A 26,718-nucleotide genomic window follows, 5' to 3' on the forward strand; every position below is an offset into this window, starting at 1 on the left:
TTGGGTTTTAATACTCTTCTTTAGAAGACTAGGAACAACCTTTTTGGTGCTGAACTTTGCAGGATCTATGGTAATTTCAAATTGGTGTCCTACCAGCTATTTTAATTTTAAAATTTGTAATTTACTATATTGTATGTTGATTTAATTAGACACACCTCAAGCTTCTCTGGTAGGCTGAAAGTTGGAATATAAATTTAATAAATGCAGCACCCTCAGTCACCAATTTTAGTACAGCAGCATTTTTTTTACTAAGTCTGCCATGTTAAAAACCATGAATTGTGGACATTATTCCATAACTGTCTTTGTCTCAAGACGGTCAGAGATACAAAATGACTAAAAGCAATTTTTTCCAAGGTCAGAAACAAACTGATAATATATTTAAACATAGCACAACTGGAGAAAACACTGAGGATAAGATGGTAATCCACTAAACATTAGAAAACACTCACTTTTATCCACTGGAGTACATGCAGAGATCTCTGTTGAAAACTAACTGCTCCTACTCCAATCTACTTATTTGTGGGAATGGAAGAAGTAGGGAACTGAATCTAGCCCTCTACTCCCTGCACAAACATCAAACTGTGAGGATAAACTTTTATGTAAAGGTCCTGTGAACACTGCCCCAGATATTCGATCAGAGAAGGAAATGATGCATGCAGAACCTAGCTGAAAAAAATAGCTGCACTTTGCCTAAGGGTGCAGGAGCAGAAACCTGTTTCCAAAAGCAGACTGTCCCTACTGCATTAGGGAAACCTGAAACTTTTTAACTAGGTAAAAGCAAAATTGTTGATTTTTGACTTGTTTACTAAAAGCACCTTTACACAATGCAATTTTCAGTGTACAATCCGACATATAAATGGATCAATTAAATCCGCAAATGTGCTTTTCAGTCTTAACATGACAGAAGTGGTCTGAATCAGACAATGAACTCCTTTAATGACATAAATGGCACATGTTGCATTTCACATGAGAAGGCGTAAATGTACTTACACAACAGCAATAGTGATCCCAAAATCATTGCAAGGATGGCCCAAATACCAAGAGTAACATTAGGTGCTTGACGATAGGGTACACGATATGGACCACACTCTTCAGGGGATGTACAATCACACACTCGCACTTTTATCTCAGTGGTTCCACCATGGCCTGCACTGTCTGTTACCCTGACAGGAATGTTGTACGTATCATAGGGCATATTGCCTACTGGTGCCAGGTACGCAGATTTTTCTGCAAAAGAAACAGTAGAAGCCAGTGGCAAGCATCATTCAGAATCAGTACTTCAGTTGTTACTGCAGAAAGATTTAAAAAGGAGATACACACCATCATGTTGCGTTATTGTCCATCCCGAAAGCATCCGTTCAGGAATTTCAAAACGGAAGGGACCTGCATACGGAGGCTGATCAGCATCCACAGCAGTAAGACAAATTGGTTCTCTTCCTCTGCACATTATGTATTCTCTTTTAACAATCACTGGGAAATTATCATTTTCATCCATTAGATTCACCACCACCACTCCAGTGCCTGTTTTACCATCTAGAAAATACAAACAATTTTAGTGCCAGCCTTACAGTGTAATGCTGTTTACAGACTAATGGAAAACATTGCACTTTTGAAATTATAAACACATGGCTTGAGGGAATTCAGTCATCCAAAACACTTTGGTGTAAGATGAAAAGTTAAGATGCTTTCAATTTTCACTTGTGCTGTAAAAAGCATGTGTAGAATTTATTGATAAGAGAAAAATTTTAATCATATTGATAAGTGCTGGGTAAGAAATTAGCTTGGCTTAACCAAAGTTTTACGCTTTAGATGGGACAGTATGCCTGTCTCCATCTTCTCATTCAGATTACTGTCAGTCACAGGTGTTTCCTAGCTCAAAATGTCTCCATACATGCAGACATGTAGTTGCACTCAGGAAGCATAGCCTTACAACATAGCCAGGACTAGGGGTGGGGATTTCCATGTGGACACAAAAAACCCAAAAACAATAGATGTCACACAGCTGGTTAGTCACAAACCAGGCTCATTAACAAAAGACATGCGTATGCGTAAAATGAGGGACATGGGTTTTTAGCCAATCAATATACATGTAAACAAGTGGTAAACAAGCTGTGATATATTTAAATAGGGGTTCCAATGAGGGGAAAGGGGTTTAAATGCTTAAGAACAATTTTGGTAAGCGTCACCAGTTTTCCTTAGGGGGCCTGTGTGCATTTCTGAGGACTGGTCACCTGAGATTGTGGTGATGACAATAAACTGTTGGTATTAGGGATGTGCAAATTGATTCGGATAGAAATAATTTGTACCCAAGTCTAGCTGATTCGGAGACAAAACAAATCACCCCTTTGATCCATTGGCTAGATTTGGATACAGATCGAATCATGCCTGATTCTATTTGAATCGATTCAAGATTCAGATCCCTCCTATCAATTCCCCCAGATTCCCAGTTTTCATTTTTTTAAAAAAAGTTAAGCTCTAGCCCTTGCAGAAGTGGAGTTATGGAGCAAAATGTATGGTCACTATATGTCAAGTGTTTGGATTCTTTGGTGAATAACAATTTCCCCCTCAATGAATCCCTATGAAGATTCATTACACACCTTCATTTCTTCTATTCGTTTTGACTGTCTTTTCGACAGTGCCAACTGTCATGTGCCAACTACACCCTACTCCCACCTGCAAGACAGTGGGGTACAACTCTGTTTTATGTTCTAGGATTTTTTTTTTTAAGTTTAGGCTCTTTGGTGTCTAATAACCTTTCCTCATAATGAATCCCTATGAGGATTCATTACACACCAAAGAGTCTAAACACCTCAAAATTTCCTAAAATATAAACTGAATACCCAGTGGCTTGTGGGTTGCAGGGTAGTTGGAACATGGGATGCCACTAATTCCCCACCCACACCTGCAAAGCAGTGGGGTCAAAATGAACAGAATAAATGAAGGCATATAATGAAGACACCAAAGAATCGAAACACTTCAAACATACCTAAGAAATAAACTGAGTACCCCAGTGTGTGTGGGGGGCAGGGGAAATATAGTTGACAGTTGCCACTGTCCAATGATAGTCAAAATGAACAGAAGAAACAAAGGTATATAATGAATCCTCACAGGGATTCATTATGAGGAAAAGTTATTAGACACCAAAGAATCTAAACATTTCAATATTCCTAAAAATTAAAATGAGTATCCCACTGCCTTGCAGGTGGGGCGGGAGGTGTAGTTGGCACATGGCAGTTGACAGCTGGCACTGTCCAGTGACATTCAAAATGAACAGAAGAAATGAAGATGTGCAATGAATCCTCATAGGGATACATTATGAGGAAAAGTTATTATACACCAAAGAATCCAAACACTTGAAAAATAATGACTGCACATTTTGCTCCATAACTCCACTTCTACAAGGGCTAGAGATTAGCTTTAAAAAAAAAGAAAAGAAAAGAAAGTTGGGGATCCGTGTTAGGGTTAGGATATGGCAACTTCAAATCGCCATTGTTTCCTATGGGAGAAATGTTCAAAATCAGTTTTTAAAAAATCATTAAAATCAACCAAGTGTCCCACTATCTTGAAATTTGGGTGGTAGGTGGCATTAATGGGGAGCTACCCACAACCCAAATTTGGTGCCCCTAGGACCTTGTTAAGTGGTCTGAATCAGTCAAAATCCAAAACAAATCAAAGCAAATACAAATTGAATCTGGAGTGATTTGGAAGGGGTCAATTTGGATACAAAACAACTCAAGGGTGATTTGTTTGGGGCACAAATCAAATAAAAAAATTGATTTGTACACATTCCTAGTTGGTATACTGTTAACCGAACAGATGTGTCTGACAATTTTTCCTGTACGTTAACTAGGGAACCCAATCTTTTGTTTCACTGGGTCTCTACTGAGATTGTGGGGAGAACAAGTGAATTTATATTTTCAATAATTTAAAATCTCATGCATGAAAGTTGCAAGTTAAGGTGTCCATCTTAATTTCCATGCAATATAAGCTGTGAAGACTTCATAGAGTCTCATATTATACTGCTTTAGAAATAATGCTCCATACATCCATTACACATGAATAGATCGCACCCTTACTTGTGAGTAACCTTGCATCCTTGGTTGTGAGATCATTCTTATTCATGAGTAAGCCACAATTACAGGTAATGTTGAGGGTCTATTCATAAGCAAGGGCTATCTACTCACCAATAATGCCACACCTTCACTCACAAATAAACCACACCCTTACTTATAAGTATGCAAGCAGCCCTCACTTTAGTCAGAAGTAAACCTTGCAATCTTTCTCAAAGCAGACCTACTCATAAGTGAGGTCTACTCATAAGGTTGAGGACGGGGTTACTCATAAGAAAGGATGCACTGTTTACCCACAACTGCATTTGAGGATCAATTCACAAATAAAGCCAACGAGAAGAAAGAATGTGATGTCTTCCCACAAGTCTACTCATGAGTAGGGCCGAGGAGCTGCTTGCAAGTAAGACTGGAAGACCTACTCACAAGTAAGGCTAAGCAAGGATGCAAGGTTCTCATGAGTAAGGGCATGGGATCATTAGATAGAAAATAATCAGGTATACCTGTAGGAAGTTACTGCTTAGCAAAGCAGACAGACAGAAACACCTGCCTGACAGGGACCACTGGGAGTAGAGGGCCTTTCACCTGCCACAGTATCAATCTCTGGAGCCTTCCAGTCATAAAAACATAAGAACAGCCCTGCTGGATCAGGCACAAGGCCCATCTAGTCCAGCATCCTGTCTCACATAGTGGCCTAGCAGATGCCTCTGGGGAGCCCACAGGCAAGAGGTATGTGCATATCCTCTCACCTGCTGTTGCTCCCCTGCAACTGGTATTGAGAGGCATTGTAACTCTGAGGCTGGAGATGGCCCACAGAAACCAGACTAGTAGCCAGTGATAGACCTGTCTAATCTGTTTTTTAAAGCCATTCAAGATGGTGGCCATCATCACATCCCATGCCAAAGAATTCCACAGATTAACTATGCGCTGTGTGAAAAGTACTTCCTCTTGTCGGACCTAAATTTCCCAAACTTGAGTTTAATGGGATGACACCTGGTTCTAGAGCTGTGAGAGGGGGAGAAAAATATATCTCTATCCACCCACTCCACACATAATTTTATAGACTTCTATCATGTCTCCCCATAATTGCCTCTTTTCCAGACTAAAGAGCCCCAGATGTTGTAGCCTGGCTTCACAAGGTGCCTGCTCCAGGCCCTTGATCATCTTGGTTGCCCTCTTCTGCACCTTTTCCAGTTCTACAATATCCTTCTTAAGATACAGTGACCAAAACTGTACACAGTTATCCAGATGTGGCTGCACCATAGATTTGTATAGGGTATCATAATATTAGCATGTTTATTTTCAACCCCCTTCTTAATGATCCCGAGCATGGGATCTGCCTTTTTCACAGCTGCCACGTACTGAGTCAACACTTTCAACGAGCTGTCAACCATGACCCCAATATCTCTTTCCTGGTCAGTCACTGACAGTTCAGATCCCATCAATATATATGTGAAAGTGTGTGGGGGGGGGGGTTGCCCACACTGAACCACATTTGCCATTTTGTCACCCATGCCCCGCAGTTTTGGAGAGATCTTTTTGGAGTTCCTCACAATCTGTTGTGGATTTTACTACCCTAAATAATTTAGTGTCATCTGCAAATCTGGCCACTTCACTGCTCATTCCAGCTTCTAGATCATTCATGAACAAGTTAACGAGCACGGGTCCCAGTACCGATCCCTACTTCCCTCCACTGTGAACACTGTCCATTTATTTCTACCCTCTGTTTCCTGTCCTTCAACCAGTTTCCAATCAAAACATGAACCTGTCCCCTTATCCCATGACTGCTAAGTTTACTCAAGAGCCTTTGGTGGGGAACTCTGTCCAAAGTTTTTTGGAAGTCCAAGTATACTGTCAACAGGATCACCTTTATCCACATGCCTGTTAACACTCTCAAAGAACTCCAAAAGATTTGTGTGGCAAGACTTGCCCTTGCAGAAGCCATGCTGGTTCTCTTTCATCAAGGCCTTTTCTTCTGTATGCTTAACAATTTTATCCTTAAGTATGCTTTCCATCAATTTACCCAGCACCAAAGTTAAGCTGAAGCTGACTGGTCTGTAATTTCCTGGATCCCCTTCTGAAAATTGGAGTGACATTGGCCACTTTCCAGTCCTCTGGGACAGAGCCTGATTGTAGGGACAAGTTACATATTTTTGCTAGGAGATCAGCATTTTAACACTTGAGTTGCTTCAGATTTCTTGGGTGGATGCCATCTGGCCCTGGCGATTTGTTAATTTTTAGTTTTTCAAGACCGTTTTTCAAGCTTTCGTCTCCTGGTTGTGGACTTTCCAGAAGCATCTGGAAAGATTATGCTGGACCAGATACACCTTGGGCTTGATCCAGCAGGGCTGTTCTTGTGTTTTTAACTTCATGAAAACTCACTAGACAAGGGAATCTGAAATGGGTTCAGGAGGAAAAGCTGAGTAGGGGTGTGTTGAATGCAGGTTTTCCTATTCATTCTAATGGTGCTGAAGGTAGAGCTATTCAAACAGCTTCTTCAGTATCCTTTGTTAATATTGTAACTAAGTTTGAAATCTGTATATTAGAGTAACATTTTATCCTCAAGCAGGTAGGTACAAGTTTTAATACAAAGGACAAGATGAATATATGCAGCCACCTCTGACCTACTGGCAAAAGGGATATCTAACCAAAACAGCGAGAATTCTATCACAATCTTTATCAAAAGTTACCTGATGTGTACAAAAGATATTAACTTTACTCACACAGGCCATGTTCCCAAACCTTCACATATGAACCTCAAGAAAGCCAATTTCCCCCTTGGGCTTCACTATCACAGCTCTCAGTACAAAACAAATCCACTTTGTAATACATGCAACTCCCTCCATTATCAGCAAAATAATTAAGAATTACAGCTGACATTGTTTATTATTATTACATTTTATATCTCACTCTTCCTCCAAGGAGCCCAGAGTGGTGTACTACATACTTAGGGTTTCTCCTCACAACAACCCTGTGAAATAGGTTAGGCTGAGAGAGAAGTGACTAGCCCAGAATCAGCCAGAAAGTATCATGGCTGAATGGGGATTTGAACCTGGGTCTCCCCAGTCCTAGTCCAGCACTCTAACCACTACACCACGCTGGCTGTCTAATTTCTAACATCTAGAGTACAAAAGTTCACAAAAATATTAGTAAAAGATGTAAGGGAGAGGATTTTAGGTTATTCTATAAAGAATTAAGTCCACCACTATTTCTATAGCATATATATTGATTCTAGAATACCTAATAAAGATAAGAAGATGATCTTTTATACTATTACCACTGTGAGAATTGCATATGGAAAGAAATAAAAATGACAATCATTAAAGAAAGGCTAGATAAAATGTGGGAATATGCTTCAACAGAAAATGTAATAGATTATGTTCATGTAAGGAAAATGGCAAAATTAATAATTGGATGCATTTTCATTAATTTTTCAGATGCTATTTTAGTTTAAGAACGTAAGAACAGCCCTGCTGGATCAGGCCGAAGGCCCATCTAGTCCAGCATCCTGTTTCGCACAGTGGCCCACCAGTTTATACCCTGCCTTTCTGGTGCAATTACATACTGTCACTTACATACAAATGCATGTTAATTTTAAAGTGGTATGATTTTACCACTATTATATTATGGTTGTTACATCTTTATATAATGATATGCTAATAAAAAGCCACTATCTCAGCTATGGAAATAAAGAAAAATCTCAAGAGAAAGCTCAGTATTTTAAAGTCTGGTTAGCCACTTCTATAGTTAACATTGGAGCCCATATAATGCTTAACCACAATTAACCTTCACAAGGCCTTGAATTTTCCATTTGAGGTAAATTATTCTTAATATTTATTTACTACATTTATATCTCACTCTTGCTCCAAGGAGCACAGAGATATGTACACAGTTATGTTTATCATAACAACCCTGTGAGGAGGTTAGGCTGAGAGACTTGCTAGGCTGAAAGACTGAGTGACTGGCCTAGAGTCACTCAGAGAGTTTCATAGAGTTTTTAAAAGCTAACACCTTTGGGGGTTGCTGCCACAAATGACCAGGGCGCATGCATGGCAGCCTCCAAAATGGCCACTGCCATGTCAGAAAGGGCCAGAATGCACCCCAAATAGGCTGAAATGGCTCAAGGAAGACCAGGAGGAGGCCAGCGGGGGGGAGGGGGAACCACCAGAGATTACCCCCCTCAGCCATGGTAGCACTCCCCAGAGGCAGTGAGTTGTTTATTTTTTATTTTTTTAAAAAAACCCTATAGAACCCCTGAACCGGCCCTGAGCCAACCTGGGAGGTTCGGCTTGACCTTGAGCCGAATCAAGCCCAATCCGGCTCAAAGGCAAGTCCTTGAGCTGGACCAGTTCGATAGCGAACCAGCTTAAGGTTGACCCAGTTCACATATCCCTAGGAGATCTTGTAAAAAATGGTTGCAGCCAAAAGTACAATACAGGCAAACCTTACGATTCGCAGACCCAACACCCACAGTTCCGCATATCCGCAGTTGGGTAATTGATACCAACCTCAGCATATGCAAAGGGGGAAGGATTAAAATGGGTTAATTTCCACATAACCATGGTGTTGGGGTGGATACCCACCATTTTAAGGAAAGCAGCCATTTTGTGTGTGGGGGGGTGTTTTAATATCCCTGTGAAAAACATCACAGAAACATGGCAGTTTCTGGACTTTTGGGTGGCATTGCGGAGCAGCTGGAGCTCTTAACAGTAGAGCTCTTTATTTCCATTATTTCTGCCCTTTTTGCCATTTTTTTCCTTTTCATTTTTTTCTGCAGCCTCCAGGAACCTAATCGCTGCCATTCCCATTGACTTAATGCCCCGTTATCCACAGTTTCATTATCTACGGTTGTAACAGAAGATGGAGCCCCTGCAGATAACAGGGTTTGTGTGTATACCAAGATACAAGTAAATTAAAACATTAAATTTTACAAGTACAAGTACATTAAAACAGGACATTTGGTACTCACTTTGGTCTGTTGCAGAGACGGTTACGTTACACTGGTAGAATTTCATCTCTGGTACATCTCTGTCTAGGAGTTGAGTGGTTCTGATCTGACCCATGTTGTCGATGGTGATCCAATTGCATGGATCACTTATTATTCTATAGCTGTTCAGAATAAATAGCTTTTAGAAAGAAATATGTCAGAACACGTAACACTTCATAATGCTGTGCATCAATCTGGCCAATGATTCCCATCCAAATTAGTGTGGGGTGCTGCAGTGATTCAGTCCCAAATCAGCTATCATCCAAATTGGGTTGAATGCAAGCAAAGCTTTGTGAAGCGCCCCACTTTAATTCCAATTCCATTCAGCTTTTTGGAGGGATTCTATTTATTTGCAATTTGACAGGCTTCAAGCCCTCAGAAGTGGTACATGCATTTTTATTTCCATTTTGCCACAAAATGAAAAATTTACAGAAGTTTTTAGTAAATTCTCCTTATAGTCTGCACTGTCTCTTAATCTAAGAAACCTTCTGAAATGGGTTCATCAAATTGCAGTATGCTGATGAATTATCAAATCACACACAGCCCTTCAAATCTCCAAAGTAGCTTCCAAATCAAAATTTTGTTCTGTACACATCCCTACTTCATATATAGGCTGGGAGGCGATTCTGCAACTGCAGGAAAGCAGGCCAAGGGAGTGTAGCCTGCTTTCCTGCGGTCGCATGCTGCAATGGGAGCCACACAGCTCCCAGCAACCAACTGCACAAAGTACACCTGCCCTTAAACGAGGTTAGCTGAGAGAGCACTCCACTAACCCCATTTATCTGATCGTGAGTCGCCATGGCGCAGCTCCACGCCATGGCAACTCATGAGTAGACCCCTGACCGGGAGGCTACAGCAAGCCTCCTGGCATGGGGATCTCCCCAGCATGCCCTTTGCATTCACGTGGGGCATGCTGGGACAGAGGAATATAGGAAACTGCCATATACTGAGTCAGACCATTGGTCTATCTAGCTCAGTATTGTCTTCACAGACGGGCAGCGGCTTCTCCAAGGTTGCAGGCAGGAATCTCTCTCAGCTCTATCTTGGAGAAGCAAGGGAGGGAACTTGAAACCTTCTGCTCTTCCCAGAGCGGCTTCATCCCCTGAGGGGAATATCTTGCAGTGCTCACACCATCAAGCCTCCCATTCATATGCAACCAGGGCAGACCCTGCTTAGCTAAGGGGACAAGTCATGCTTGCTACCACAACACCAGCCCTCCTCTCCATGGACATCGAGGGCTGAGTGGCCTCTGATCCCTACCGCCCCTGCCAGTTCCATGGAGGAGCCAGTTGTCATATGGGCTGCCAATCCAGCTGCCCAGGGCTAGCCTAGGGATCGTCTGCGGGGAGAGCAGGCTATGTGCACTCTCCCCGCAGACCCAGTAAGGCTCTACACACAGATCACTTGATACATCTAAGCTGATCCTGCCTACCACAAAATTAGGTCATGCACAAGTACATCTGCATCCACCTTCCAGCATGCCTCTCCCTTCTTGGGGGCAGGTGTGCAGTGAGTGAATGAGTGAGCAAACTGCTTCCCACTACTGCTCCCACCCCAAGGGGAAGCAGAACATGCTCATACACATCCCTAACCATGTGGTGAACAGGGGCAACTCTGACATTTTGTCCAAACTGGCCTAGACTCTTAAAAGATCTTTAAGTTTGGTGTTGGGATATTGGGTGGTACAAAACCCCTTGACCAGCATCACACAACAATGGATTCTGGAATGGCTTTATATTTAAATTTATGTGACTGGAGAATAGAAGAGGAGAAGTTTCTATAATTTAATATAATTATTAGAAATATTTATATTCCACTTTTCAACTCAAAGTGGTTTACATAACAAAATGAATGGATCCCTGTCCCAAAGAGGTTCACAATTGAAAAAGAAATACAGGGTAGACACCAGCAATAGCGACTGCAGGAATGTGGTGCTGGGGTGAGGGATGTGCCCAAGCCCTATTTCGAAGCATTATTTGAGCACTTTTAAGGAAATCAGAAAGGGAACCTTAAGAAAAAGGAGAGCAGGGGCTTGCCTGCTCTCCGCCACCCCTTCCAGCTTCCTGCTGGGGAAGTGCATGTCCCAAAAAGCCCCACATGCCGTCAGCATGGATATGGTGTCTGCGCATGCGCGGGCACCATTTGTGTGGTCAGCAACACCATGCTGACTACACATATGGCACCCACGCATGCTCCGATGCCATGTGCATGCTCACGGCATGCAGGGCTTTTTGCCTCACGTGACTCCCCAGCAGGAAACTGGAAGTGACAGCAGCGAGCAGGCAACTATCTGCTCTCCTTTTTCTTAAGGTTCCCTTTCTGATTTCCTTAAAAGTGCTCAAACCACATTTCGAAATGCAACTCGGGCACATCCCTAGCTGAGGTTAAATAGGAACTGCTGCTCTCCCCGTTATAAGAGAGCCACCACTTCAAGAGATGTCTCATTGACGGGCGGGCGGGCAGGCGGCAGATTAAGGCTGTACCAGTCCCTGGATGATGGTGTTAAGCCTCCCAAAAGACTTTGTCTTCCCAACCTGACCCCCAACCCAAGCTCTGGAATTGCTGGCAGCACATCAAGATGATAAGACCATCACATCTGCATGGAACCCCTAGAATAACCCCTGTACAAATATGCACAAGCTCTTAGGTGACACAATACAGGTTATTTGTGTAACGCATATAACCCCTCAATATAACCATTATCTGTGGATTAGGCTTTACAGCTATGTCAGTACTTCAATGTGTCTATTTTTCAGACAACACCACAATACTATAAAGTGAATGAGGCAATAAAATACAATACCTTATGCCTTCACTATTTCTGGTTTCCGGGTCACTTGCTAGGTACTGGCCGACCATTGTTCCAGCTGGCAAACATTCTTTAATATTTAAAATATACACACAAGGGTCAAATACTGGCCCTTCATCCACATCCCGTACTTTGACAATCACGTAGCAAGTACTTGTAGAAATGGCTCTTGAATTTGGGGCTGGAGCATAAGGTGCTTCATTATTTACAGCAATTTCCAGTCTTCTCTCCTTGGCTTTTTCATAGTCTAGCCCCTGGAAAATAAATGTTCTTTAAGTCAACATCAAAATTCTTACAACTTCATCATAATTTTCCAACTTTCATAGCAAAAACAGGCAATGAACTATGAAGCAAGCAATTCCTTTAAAAAAAAAAAATCTTATTCCCCATTCAGAAGCAGTCTCTGTATGAATGCCACCTCCCTCAGTCTCTTTCAGGGGCTTCCTTTCATTCCCAGTGCTTCCTTAAGAAGTTTTATGGGCTTTCTTTTTGCTGGGAATAAAGGCTTTATGGGCCTTCTTTTTGCTCTTGCCCTTTTTTTCCTTTCTATTTGCCTTTTAAAAAGTCTCTTCAGTCTTTTAGATTTTCTTTCCTTCTAGCCTCTAGTTAGACTCAGTGGAGGAAAAGCTTCTTTTTCTCAACCACTGCAATAAAGTGTTTCTGCCGATATGTTTCCAAACAAAATACAAAGTGCTGGTTATTACCTATAAATTCCTTAATGGCTTAGGTCCAGGATACTTAAGAGAGTGCCTTCTCGGTCGTGAACCCTGTTGCCTATTAAGATCATCTGGAGAGGTCCGGTTACGGTTGCCAGCAACTCATTTGGTGGCAACTCAGGACCGGGCCTTCTCTTTGGCTGCCCCAAGGCTTTAGAACGTGCTCCCTGCTGAAATAAGAGCATCTCCTTCTCTATTTGTTTTTAGGAGGACCCCATAGCTGTTTTCCCAGGCTTTTAACTGAAATCTATTTTTAAAATTTTAATGTGTTTTTATCTATTGTGATTTTTATCTGCTTTATGAATTTTAAATGTTTTATATTTCATGTTATGTTTTAATCTGTACACCACCTAGATATTTCTATATTAGGCAGTATAGAAATTCAATCAATCCATCGGGAAATCTCAGCCTTAAGAGCTCCAATACTTCTGCCATGACCCTTTTTACTAGAAGTCCATGAAGGCAATCTAAACAGCTGCCACAAATTTTCCTCATTCCCCGTCCTTGCTTAGGCTAGGTTCACACAAACACAAAGATCCTGGTTAAATGTTAGGATTAGTGAGCCCAGTGCAGCAGATTGTGGGAGCATAGAATTTCAAGGCAATCCAAGTCAGACCACTCCAGTTAAGCAGCATTTAACCAGAATAGGTAACCAGAATCCATATTTGTATTAGGTTGAGGGGCAAGCAAACAGCAGTCCTCTCCTCAGTTTAACACAGGTAGATTTCCCCCCTGGCACACCCCAATTTGGTAAATGTGGTTTTTATGGTGGTTAATGTTGTTTCAATGGTTGATATTAACTTTTTAAACTGTTTTAATGTATGGTTTTATTGTTTATTTTGTAAACCACCAAGAGACATTTGTATGAGGCAGCATAGAAATGCAATAAATAAAATGCAATAAATAAATAAAATAGTAAATCCATGCTGACTTCTGATGCTGGGAACATTTGTTGTAGCTTCAAAAAGGTACACATGCTCCTCCTTTTAGCTCCCTCAACTTTAAAGATTTTGGTGGAATACGTGGAGTCAGTTCAACACCCCATTGTTATTGGCAAGTGCTGGGTACTTTCTTGTCCTGCCCTACACCACCTCCACAATTTGCTTCTCCATATGTGGCCCGAGTAGAGTTCACACGCAGGATAAAGCCAAGAAAATGCTTGTGTTTCCTTTATGAGAATCCACTGAAATCTCATTCCTATTCACCAGTTTTAGCTGTAATTTTCAAGAAGCATAGTCTATAGAATGTTATTCCGATTTCTCCTGCATACTCAATATAAGAGGATACTGTTTCCCAGTACAGGTTTGAGTCACAGAACTGTAACATATGCTTCCTCCCTTCCCAAATAATGTTGTTAAAATTCTTTTAACAAGTCTTTACATCTGGTTTAAAACGAAAATAATTAGACATCAATTTTCAAAATGTACACATGAAAATATTCATTGCTTAAAACTATTAACAAATAAAATTTGAGGGAGAATAGTTAAGCAAAAAGAGGGCCAGAGATGTACAAATGTGACTGAAAATGCTTAGTGATTACTTCTATAATAGCTAAGCAGAACTGGAATCCCTTGAAACATTAACCTACTTATTATGCAGATATTCTCCATTACATGTCACAGTTTTACTACTGTCAGGTACCTTTTCAATACATAAAGTGCCAACATTTGAATCTGGCTTTTTCACAATTTTGAAAGCACCGTCTTCATTTCCCTTTATAATGCTGAAGGTAGCATGCCAGTTTGGAGTTCCAGGTGCATCTTGGTCTACAACACCAATGTTGGCGACTTCTGCACCAACCGTGTTTTCAGCCACGTATGCTTCATACTGAAATAGCAAGAATGGTAGTTATTAGCCTATTGTTCAAAATCCAGAGTTCCAAGCTGCTAGGAGCCACCTTAAGCGGCACAGCGGGGAAATGCTTGAACAACAAGCAGACGGTTGCCAGTTCAAATCCCCGCTGGTACTATATCGGGCAGCAGTGATATAGGAAGATGCTGAAAGGCATCATCTCATACTGTGTGGGAGGAGGCAATGGTTAACCCCTCCTGTATTCTACCAAAGACAACCACAGGGCTCTGTGGGCACCAGGAGTCGACACCAACTCGACGGCACACTTTACCTTACCTTTAGGGGTACAAACAAATTTAGTTTTCTATGCATGTGCTGTTGTTTTTCCTTTTCTAAATCCATAGTGATTTACAGATTATACCTTAAAGATTCAAATATCCGCTTGATATTTCAGCAATTGCTGGCACAGATTTAAATTGTGCATCTTTGTCTTTCCTTCTACTGGTAAGAAAGAAAGCAGAACTAAGAGCCCAACAGCACACTGGCCCCTTCTTCCCAGGGCTGATGCAGCCGAAATAGTTACCAGCTGCAGGCTTGGACACATAATTCACGATGATGACTCCAACACAATATAAAGTGGGAGGTATAGTGGGGAAATAACTTGCCTAGTGAGCCAGAGGTTGCCAGTTTGAAGCCCCGCCGGGAAATACATATATTGGGCAGGGAAGCATTTTCTATAGGGAAACACCTATATTGGGCAGCAGCAATATAGGAAGATGCTGAAAAGGCATCATCTCATACTGCGCAGGAGATGGCAATGGTAAACCCCTCCTGTATCCTACCAAAGAAAACCACAGGGCTCTTTGGTCGCCAGGAGTCAACACTGACTCAACGGTGCAACTTTACTTTATAAAGACATTAGATTAGAGGGGCAAATGTCATACTAAACTAGAAGACGACAGACATACCGTGCCATGTTCGCACATGGGTGCATGGTCATTTGTATCGTCAACCTGAATTACAACCGTTGCAGTACTGCACAAACCAAAGCGCTGACCTGCCATATCTCTTGCTTCTACGTATACTGTATATTCACTTGTAGTCTGAAAAAGAACATAAACAGTAAATGGTTGTAGTTTATGCACGCTATAAACTGAGTAGTAAACAAAGCCTACCACCACCTCCTTTTTAAAAAGGAGTCACGGATATTATGTTGTTTTCTTTACCCAAAGTTCCTAACTATGCTATAAGGATTGATTCCCAAATGTCACTTATGCATTTTATGATGTTGCTCTGGCAGACACGCTTACATGGGAATTTGCTCACATATAGGAAGATCTTTGCGAACACTTGACCTTAAAGCTTATATTGGATGGAAGAGTTTGTTCAGGCATTTTGGAAACCAAATATGGCAAGAGGTAATGATCTGGTACAGAAAGGTGACTCAGAAGACAGCGTCAATATCAACCCCAAGAGGAAGGGGGGGAGGGTTAAAAATACACACATGCTGTTTGCTGCAGGGAGTGTATCCCCCCCCCTACTTTTGGTGACAATGTTTGGAGCCTTTCAAGGAATCAGAACCAGGAATAGCTTGAGTAGCAGCTATTCCAGCTACGTGTGTGTGTGTGTGTGTGTGTGTGTGTGTGTGTGTGTGTGTTAGTTAAGAGAAATGAGAAAGAAGGGCTGAGGAAGCACCCTGCTTTGAAGGATTCAGATTCTGAAAATGCTTGCAAGTTTGAGCTTGTTTGTGTCTGTTTTTGTTTGATGGAAGGAGGGCATAGCCCTTCCTGCCTTTACTGACTGGCTGCTTCTGCCAGGAATGGTCTCAGAGACAGCTACAGGTGACTCTTGAATTCAAGTTTATCTTCCATGGTTTTGCCCTTTCACAGGCAGCTTCCTTGTACACCAATTTAGTTACTGCAGGGCTAGTTCAGTGTTTCATGGGGTTTTCTGCTTGAGAAATCCCTTTAACTATTAAATCTTTAACCAAAACTACCTTGATCACTGAGTGCCAGGTAAGAATTGGCATGCAGGCTGCTGCAAGACTTTTAAAGTTTAAGTTTCCCCAAAAAACCCAAAAACCATGCCTGCTGAGAATGAGCACATGGGTTGCTCCAAGAGCAATTTAAACTTTAAAAATTGTTTGGCACATCACTTCTAAACTGGCGCAGGCATGGAAATTGAAACTTTATACCCCTTAAGGCCGAAACCAATTCCCAGAAAACTAACCCCGTTTTTCAGGTTAGGGTTAAGCTTCACGTCTTAGTTTTAATGTTTAAGGTACCACCACAATATTCAAGGATCGCCTGTATAGGCCTTCTGCTAACCACTGGGGGCTATGAGAGCATCACTCCCTATTTTCCAACATTAAGAAAAAGTCATTGGCTGACATAATGAGAAAAATTACTCAAAGTCGTCCCACTGAAATTAAGACAAGCGCAGTGGTAAAAACTGCCGCCCTGTAACCAGAAGGTTACAAGTTCAATCCTGACCAGGGGCTCAAGGTTGACTCAGCCTTCCATCCTTCCGAGGTCGGTAAAATGAGTACCCAGAATGTTGGGGGCAATATGCTAAATCATTGTAAACCACTTAGAGAGCTCTGGCTATAGAGCAGTATATAAATGTAAGTGCTATTGCTATTGTAAGTGCTATTAATACTCTATAATACTCCCTTATAGATCATTTTCAAAATTCTTTGAAGAAGCTCTTCATCTTAGACCTCTCTGTTCCCTGAACTGTACCAAACATATTGCTGAAGTGAAAGCAACAGCCACCATATATGTATATACATAAGTTCTTTCATCTTTTGGCCATATTAGGCTATGGTGTGTTGAACTCATTTATCCTTTAGAGTGCATGCACACATCAAAGCTACAGCCTGACCAAGAGAGAAGAAAGACCACAAAGCTATTCTCACAAGCATCAGGAACCAGGCTAAGGGAGCGCCCGAAAAATGAGTTAAATGACTGTGTGTCGTTGTGGTGTGGCTCTGCACCACACTGACTCACGAGTAGCCTCCTGAGCGAGAGGCTACAACAAGCCTCCCGGTGTCGAGAGGCTCCTCAAAAGTGTGCAAGTGCATGGTGTCTTGTGGGATTTCCAGACGCCGGGAGGCTCCCGAACTCTGCCACCCCAACCAGCTCCATGACAGAGCTGGTAATAGTCTGGGCGGCTGATCCGGCCGCCCAGGGAGGGCTCCCAGATCATCTGGCAGGGAGAGCGGAGCCCGCTCTCCCCACAAACCCCCTTTCAGCTCTACTCACAGATTGTGTGTAGAGCCTTCATGTGTTTGCAAACTCACTGCATCTGCACAAACAAGATCACGGTGGGCATTATTTACAGGTGGCTCTTCTCCCTTTCCAGGTTCTAGGTTGCTGCCCGTACAGGATCAGCAAGGGGCAGCATCATGCCTGGTTTTTAATGTCATAAGAATCAAGACCAGCGTTCCCCTTCTCACTCAGCAGCAGTGACTCAGATTTCCAACTGCTACACATGATTTATTCTTCAAATGTAATACCAGCCTTTGCAAGCAGATACATCTCTTGACTGAAAGGGCTAAATAACTGCACTGAATGGGCTGAAATTGCATTGAAGAAAAGTCATTAGGGTCAAGAAATAGGTTTTGCAGACTCTAGGTTTCCTCTGGGTCCCTACCCTCCCGCCCCATTCATAGGGCCATTCTCTCTACTATTTCATCTTACCTATGGGTACAGGAGAACCTTGATTGACGCAGATTCAGCATCCGTGGTTTGGCGTATCCATAGCCAGGTAATAGGCACCCAACCTTGGTATACGCAAGGGCGGAGGAACAGGAGGCAAGGGTTAAATCTGCATATCTGCAGATCGGGGGTAGCTGGAAATGACCTCTGAGGTCATTTCTAGCCATCATTTTGAGCGCCAGAGCCATTTTGTGGCTCCTTTTCACTTTTAAAAAAATGGGTTGAAAATCGTGGTTTTCCGCCAAAAAATGGTAGAGTGGAGGCTTTTGGGGAGCATTGCGGAAACACAGAGGACCTATGGAGCATGGTAGGGCACTTTATTTAGCATTTTTGTTGTTTTTCCACCCATTTTTAGCCATTCCCCAGCCCTTTGGAACCTAACCCCAGATTCCCATTGCTCCAGTGCCCCGGTATTCACAGTTCCGGTATCAGCAGTACTAGCCAAGAACAGAACTCCCGCGGATACCAAAGTTTTCCTGTATTATATGAATAATAACAGAATAAATACAATTAGTCTTCCATAAAAGTTACCTCTCTATCTAGACCTGGGACTACCAGAGTAATAGAACCTGTATCTCCATTTATATTAAACAAATTGGCATAAGAAGGCGAAAGCTGATAGGCCGTAATTCTGTATTTCAGTCTAGTGTGTAGTGTACCACGTTCATCTCTGTCCGTTGCAGTCACTTGTCCAATTAAAGTACCTGCATGTAGAAATGATCAATGTTACATGTTTAACATTCCATTACAGCATGCTGTTCAACTTATTTGAGTTACAGCCCAAAAACAATGCATATACAAAAACCATGCATATATGCCCACAATAACTGAAAGGAAACACCACATATTTAATACAATTACACTAATTATTCCGTGAAATTCTGCTGCTCTGAAATTCTGCAACCTCTGCTCATATATTGGGGCTACTGCTAGGGGTTCCAGCAGAAGCTCAGCTGAACCTAAATGGAAGTTTTAAAACAGGATGGCACCTTTGTGTTACAAAAACATACTAAGCATCCCATTAAACACATATATGGGACGCTTTTAATGAGTTTTTTGTGGACAAAATCTCTCGTATTTGGGCCAATTTAGACTTTGACTCCACAGTTATCACAGTATAAGATGTAGAGGTATCCAGCAACTCCTCTTGTGTGGTTAAACTGGATCAGTTTCAGTTTGTGACTCCTGAGGATGTGGACAAGCTGCTTGGAACAATGTGTCCTACCACTTGTCTACTTGATCCTTGCCTGACGTGGCTTACACTATCTGGCAGGGAAGTTGTTGTGGAGGGCCTGGTGGCAATTATTAATGCCTCTCTGAGGGAGGGCAGGATGCCCCCTTGTTTAAAGGAGGCAATTATTAGACCTATTCTTAAGAAGCCTATCTTGGATCCCTCAGAGTTTAATAACTCCCATGGTTGGGTAAGGTGATTGAGAAGGTGGTGGCCTTCCAGCTCCTGGCGGTCTTGGAAGAAACTGATTATCTAGACCAGGCCTGCTCAACTTAGGCCCCCCAGCTGTTTTTGGACTACAACTCCCATAATCCCCAGCCACAGTGGCCAATAGCCAGGGATTATGGGAGTTGTAGGCCAACATCTGCAGGAGGGCCAAAGTTGAGCAGCCCTGATCTAGACCCATTTCAAACTGGTTTTTGGGCAGGCTACGAGGTGGAGACTGCCTTGGTTGGCCTGATGGATGATCTCCAATTAGGAACTTACAGAGGAAGTGTGACTCTGTGGGTCCTTTCGGATCTCTTGGCAGCTTTCAATACTATCGACCACAGTATCCTTCTGAAATGTCTGAGGGAGTTGGGGGTAGGAGGCACTGCTTTGCAGTGGTTCTGCTCCTATCTCTCGGGCAGATTCCAGATGGTATCGCTTGGAGACTGCTGCTCTTCAAAACTTGAGCTTTTATATGGGGTCCCTCAGGGCTCCATATTGTCGCCAATGCTTTTTGACATCTACATGAAACCGCTGGGAGAGATTATCTGGGGATTTGGTGCTGGGTGTTATCAGTACGCTGATAACACTCAAATCTATTTCTCCATGTCAACATCATCAGGAGAAGGCATATGCTCCCTGAATGCCTGCCTGGAGGTGGTAATGTGCTGGATGAGGGATAACAAATGGAGACTGAATCCAGACAAGACGGAGGTACTTGTCGTGTGGGATCGTTACTCAGGAAACAATATTGATCTGCCTGTTCTAAATGGGGTCACACTTCCTCAGAAGGAACAGGTACACCATCTGTGAGTGCTTCTGGATTCACACCTCTCCCTGGTTTCTCAGGTTGAGGCAGTGGCCAGAAGCACTTTTTATCAGCTTCGGTTGATATGCCAGCTGTGTCAGTTTCTTGAGATTCATTACTTCAGAACAGTAGTACATCTGCTGGTAACCTCCAGACCTGATTACTGCAATGTGCTCTATGTGGGGCTGCCTTCATACGTAGTCTGGAAACTACAATTAGTACAGAATGCAGCAGCCAGGTTGTTCTCCGAGTCATCTCGAAGAGACCATATTATTCCTATATTACTGGAGTTACACTGGCTGCCAATAGGCTTCCGGGTAAAATACAAAGTGCTGGTTATAACCTATAAAGCCCTAAACAACTTAGGTCCACGGTATTTAAGAGAGCGTCTTCTTCTGCATGATCCCCATCATCCACTGCATTCATCAGGGGAGGTCCGTCTGTGGCTACCTTCAAGTTGTTTGGTGGCCACTCAGGGCCGCCTTTTCAGTTGTCGCTCCGAGACTCTGGAATGTGCTTCCCATTGACATAAGACTCTCCCCATCTCTAGCAGTTTTAAAAAGATCTTTGAACACTCATCTTTTTAACCAAGCCTTTTAACTTTTGTAATTTAAATATTGTAAACTGATTTTGTTTTAAGCAGCTTTTGGAGTTTTGATTTTAATGTTTTATTTATTTGTATAGTTGTTTTATAGTTGTGAACCGCCCCGAGACTTTGGTTTGGGGCAGTATATAAATGTATTAAATAAAATTAAATAAATATATCTGAAATTTATCTACAGAGTTCAAATCATAGAGATTCTGAACAAGTCAGATCATTTACACAGCAGAAAATTTGGGGTTTTAATAACATTTTGCAGAAACACATAGCCATGTTTTGATATATGCTGATAAATGCCTAAAGGTGGTCTCAGAGTCACTTAACTTCTCAACCATGCTTAGAAGAGCATGATCAGCTTAAAGTTGCACTGTGTAAGAGTGGACATCATTGCTGTTGTCAAGTAAGCATTTTTCCGAACATGCTGTTGATATCAGGGTACCCTGACCCCAACAGGGGAGGTTCGTTCCTGGGCAGATGGAGCCCAATAATAATCAGCCCAGACGAGAGGACTTAATAATCAAGCTTTATTTACTCTTAAGTCGTAAACGTGCTGCTCGACTCACGTTCCAGAGCAGGACAAAGACTCATTACAGAGAACATATATTTATACTCTAAAATATTCTTTAAAAAAAAACAGAGGCAAACAGTTATCATCACAGTGACTGGCCAGGATTCCTGCCATCGGGGAATGGGTTACAAGATAAGGTTACACAAATAAGTTCAAGATAAGTAAATGCAAGCAATCAGCCGGTATATTCCAGCCTTATCACATTCAGTTCTTGTGGACCCTGACACGTGGGGAATGGAATACTACAGGAATAACAGTAGTGGAATCTACTGACGGGGCTTTTCTGGAATGCAAAGCCTTGAGACTAGTTAAACAGAATGACGTAGCCTAAGTCAAGCTGTGCACTTCTATATCTCATTTACTATACATCACTGTTACACAAGCACCACTGTCCAGACTTTATTGTTGAGGCTACATGTCAGGCACTCTTTTTGACAACCATGGTGCAACATTTGACCATGTCTTCAAAAGCATCACTTGAATCCAGCCTAATCCACCTCACAGAGATATGCGAATAAAATAGGGTGGAGAACCATGTACCTCTGAGCTCCTTGGAAAATGGATGGGACATAAGTATAATAAATACAAATTAAATAAAAATAAAGCTGATTCTATGAGAGTAGGAGAGGGGTTCTATGAGAGGAGGTTTTCAACCATGGGTACCTGAACCCCTGGGAGTGCTTTGAAGCCTTGTAAGGGGTACATAGAACCCTCCCTCCCTCACTGGCCAGCCACACCACTGACTCTCTCTTCAGGAGTGGGAGGAGAAGTGTCAGGCAGCATTACTTCCTCCTCCTCTATGTAACTGGCTCAGCCCACCCACCTTCTCAGCCTGACAGCAACGAGGGAAATGCTGACTGAAGCTCAGGCCCTTGCTCCCAAACCTGTCAGGCTGATGGAGGGATGAGGTAAGCCTGACCACCTAGCCAGCTAGTCATGTGGAGAGGAGGAGGGAAGAGTAAGGTCATGTCAGGGGTATGCTATGGAGCCCTGGCCATTAAGTTCCAGATTCACTTAGTTTGTATTTTATTTCCCACCAACTTTGGGAAGATATGGGGTACCTGAGCTGAAGCTGAAGCTTTCAGAAAGGGAGAACACATCTTATTATTATTAATTATCATTATTATTATTAATGTTTATTTTTATATTTAATTTAATATAATGTTTTTTTACATTTTGTATTTTATATACATCTTTCCCCGTTTCCACCCACCCACCCCAAGCCCGACTAACCTTCCCTCCCCTAGCCAGCCTTTGTGCACTGCGCAGGCTGGGGGGAGGTGGAAAAAGAAAGGAGAGATGGGGAGAAAGAGAGAGAAGAAGAGGGGGAGTAGGAGGGGAGGAAGAGAAGAAGATAGACACTATAGCACCAAGAGATGTGGGTAAATCAGAAAGGGTGTTTTGGGTTGTTTTTCGTTTGTGTGTTTTAATTATTCTAAGAATAGTTCAGTAAAGCTATCCCATATTTCTGACCATTAAAGTTATCCCATATTTCTGACCATTTATCAGAAATATGAGATAACACGGTGATTCTTTTTATTTAGCAGGGGGAGAGTAACTGGCCCTATCCACCCCCAGCGGAGTACCTCTAGTGACTGTTGCTGTGTCTATCTAATGTTTCTTTTTAGATTGTGAGCTCTTTGGAGACAGGGGTCCATCTTATTTATTTGTTATTTCTCTGTGTAAACTGCCCTGAGCCATTTTTTGAAGGGCGGTAAATAGATAATAATAGATAGATAATCTGCACAAAATGGCTTTGCCCTATCAACAACAGGCCTCATCTACTAGTACTTTATAAAACTGAAAATATGTCTTAAATTTTACATCTGCTTACCAGCTCTGCTGTTTTCAGGAATGTTAAAAGTATATGTAAGTGGATCAAAAATGGGAGGGTTGTCATTATCATCTTCAATCCGGATTATATGTACAAGTGGTATCTCTGGAGTATAGCCATCTAATGTCCTTGCATAGCATATTATCTGTACAAAAGAGAAAATGCATCACTAATTGTTTTAGTTTTCAAATAAAGTTCTATTCACTGCCTAAGTAGTATCACTGCTTAGCAGTGTTCCCTCTAACAGGGATTCCCAGATACTGTTGACTAGAACTCCCAGAATCCCCAGCTGCAGGGGTTTTTGCTTGGGGATTCTGGGAGTTGTAGTCAACAATATCTGGGAATCCCTGTTAGAGGGAACACTGCTACTTAGTGTTAGCAGGACAGATACAACAGTGGTGATCATGTGAGCTCTTTGAGGACAGCGATCTATTTTTATTTCTCTTCAGGAGACAAGGCAGGCCCCCAAACAACTTAGAACATAAGAACAGCCCTGTTGGATCAGGCCCAAGGCCCATCTAGTCTAGCATCCTGTTTCACACAGTGGCCCACCAGATGCCTCTGAGGAGCCCACAGGCAAGAGGTATGTGCTTGCCCTCTCTCTCTCTCCTACTGTTGCTCCCTTGAAACTGGTATTGAGAGACATCATGCATCTGAGGTTGGAGATGGCCTACAGCCACCAGACTAGTAGCCATTGATAGACCTGTCCACCATGAATCTGTCTAAGCCCCTTTTTAAGCCATCCAAGTTGGTGGCCATCACCACATCCCATGGCAAAGAATTCCATAGATTAACTATGCGCTGTGTGAAAAAGTACTTCCTGTTGTCAGTCCTAAATTTCCCAACCTTCCGTTTCATGGGGTGACCCCGGTTCTAGTGTTCTGAGAGAGGGAGAAAAATTTCTCTCTGTCTACCCTCTCTACTCCATGCATAATTTTATACATTCCGTTTATATCTCCCCTTAGTCGCCTCTTTTCCAAACTAAAAAGTCCCAGATGCTGTAGCCTTGCCTCATAAGGAAGGTGCTCCAGACCCTGATCATTTTGGTTGCCCTCTTCTGCATCTTTTCCAGTTCTACAATATCCTTCTTAAGAAGACTTAAAATATGGAGACTCGCCTTTAGCACCAAGCCAGCTGATTATTGCCACTGCCAAGCCCTAATGACGCCTAAATATTGCAGAGCATTTGCGCTGGCCTGCTTTGATGTATTGCCCTCAGCAGTTTTATATGGTAGATATGGAGGGATTTCTTATTCTGAACACTACTGCCCATGTAAATCACAGGCCATAGAGGATATGGGTCATGTTTTATTATACCGTAATTTTTATAGGAACTCGTGTGAGTCGTTAATTTTACCCCTGAATAAGGACATACCAAGCAGAGAATATGAAGAATAAATTTCATTTCTTTTGTCAGACCATGAAGCCAATGTAACTTAAAATGTGGCTAAGTTCTGTTTAATAACAATGAAAATAAGGTGGCATCTAATGATTAATGTAATGGAGTAATTTACTATTTCAATGTATATTTGTAAAGCTATATTGTTGTATGGATCTGACGTGTGTGTGTTTTCTTTTTCATGCTTCTGTACTGGTCAAAGACTGTAATAAAGTTTATCTTATTTCTCTATGTAAACTGCTTTTAAAACTTTTGTTGAAAAGCTTATTCTTCTTCGATCATTCCCAATGATCTGAGCCATATATTGAAGATGAACAAAAATGGTAATAAGCATGGGCAAACCATTGTTTAACATACACAATATTATAAGCAAAGTTACAATGCATTTAACTGTACATTATATATTTTTAAATCTGCAAAGTTAGCATTCATACCTTAAATTCTGAATATTCTTCCCGATCTATTGGGCGAGTAACAAAGAGATTTCCTGTTTCTTTCTCAATGTAAAAATAATTGAGCGGTGGCTGGTCAACACCAGGACCACTGATAGAATAGGTGATGTTGTACTTCTGGGCTGTATCAGAAAACAACTATGAAACAGAAGAAAACCAGCATTACTCATCTTACATCAAATATCCCAGAATGACTCAATAAATCTCTCTTTAATTTTTTGTTACTGAATTTAGCTAATCTACCACAGAAGATAGCAGGACATTTAAGCTTCTTCATAGTATATACATAAGAAAGAAAAAAATCTAAATATGTTGCTTTGGCTGTGATCGTAACCACTCTTAAGTCGTCTTCAGACATCATAAAAACTGGGAACATCCTACTCATGTACAGCAACCTCGAGAGTAGTCCGATTCCCTGCCCCATGCTGTCAGCAGCCCCATCCCCTGCTGACCACATCTGCGGTGCTTGTCTGCAGACACGTCAGATTCTTCCTGGATCAGGTGCCCCACTGTCCCGCACCATAGAAAGTCTAACCAGCAAATACAGCATCCCCAATTTTTACAATGTCTCAAAAGGGCTTTGCTTGACAATAAGCTCTCTAACAAAGCTGACTTCAAATAAGTGTTTTTAGGAATACTGCACCAGGTAGAAGTGACTCTAGTACCTCATTTGTTGAAAGAAGTAGGAGATATTAAGTTGGACTAAAAATTTTCATACCGGGAATGGAACGAGCTTCTATTCAAAGAAGGGGAGTTGTGCTAATTAAAGGACTAGGCAGTGCCCAAAGAAATTATGTCCCTGAGGGTCATGCTGTCCTTGGGGATATATTTTCAGGAGACACAGTAGGCTTTAGAGGGAAGGGGAGATCATCAAAACCTACCCCTCCCCCCCTTCACGACAGCATAGCTTTAATATGGATGTCAGGCAAGACTGTACCAGCATAGTGCAAGTCTGGATGTCAGTCATGGCCAAATTATCACTAATCTAAAGCAGAAAACACAAGAAAAATCCCAGGAGATACGCACATACACATAGTACAATTTGCGAGTATGCCAAAGTAATGCTGTTCAATCCTTCACTAAAAGCCAAAGAGGGCTGCAGCAGAGCATATGTTCACTACAACAAACGATTTTGTTGTATAATTTGAAAACCAAATTATAGAGTCTTCTGGAGATCCCAACATGCACTGCACGTAACACCTTGAACAGCTTGGGCCCAGGGTATTTAAGAGAGTGCCACCTTCTTCATAAACCCTGCTACCGATTAAGATCATGGGAGAAGGTGCAAATGTGGTTACCACTGGCTTGTTTGGTGTCGACCCAAAACTGGGCCTTCTCTTGGGCTCTGGAATCCCAGGACTCTGGAATGCTCTCCAAAATGAAATCAGAACCTTCTCATCTCTGGCTGTTTTTAAGCAACTTTTGAAAGCACGCCTATTTTATCAGGCTTTTAGTTTATAATGTTTTAAAGTTTAACTGATGGTAAAACTGAGAACCAGCCTTCAGAGCTGGGTTTGGCGCAGTGGGACT

General features: G+C 42.0%; 1 protein-coding gene across 2 annotated transcripts in view; it reads right to left on the minus strand.

Moving 5' to 3' along the window:
• The window catches only part of LOC128324813 (desmocollin-1-like), a 49,712-nt gene that overhangs the window by 7,264 nt on the left and 15,730 nt on the right, over nt 1-26,718 (minus strand). For both annotated transcript variants that reach the window (XM_053249856.1, XM_053249857.1), the window contains exons 5-13: nt 25,171-25,326; nt 23,339-23,483; nt 18,621-18,793; nt 15,339-15,473; nt 14,221-14,406; nt 11,858-12,117; nt 9,037-9,176; nt 1,321-1,533; nt 991-1,227 (exon numbers count right to left, since the gene is read on the minus strand). In XM_053249856.1, coding sequence (XP_053105831.1) covers nt 991-1,227; nt 1,321-1,533; nt 9,037-9,176; nt 11,858-12,117; nt 14,221-14,406; nt 15,339-15,473; nt 18,621-18,793; nt 23,339-23,483; nt 25,171-25,326 — 1,645 coding nt within the window. The remainder of the gene's footprint in view (nt 1-990; nt 1,228-1,320; nt 1,534-9,036; nt 9,177-11,857; nt 12,118-14,220; nt 14,407-15,338; nt 15,474-18,620; nt 18,794-23,338; nt 23,484-25,170; nt 25,327-26,718) is intronic.

The sequence above is a fragment of the Hemicordylus capensis genome, chromosome 4 (assembly GCF_027244095.1).
Source record: "Hemicordylus capensis ecotype Gifberg chromosome 4, rHemCap1.1.pri, whole genome shotgun sequence".
Taxonomy (NCBI): domain Eukaryota; kingdom Metazoa; phylum Chordata; class Lepidosauria; order Squamata; family Cordylidae; genus Hemicordylus; species Hemicordylus capensis.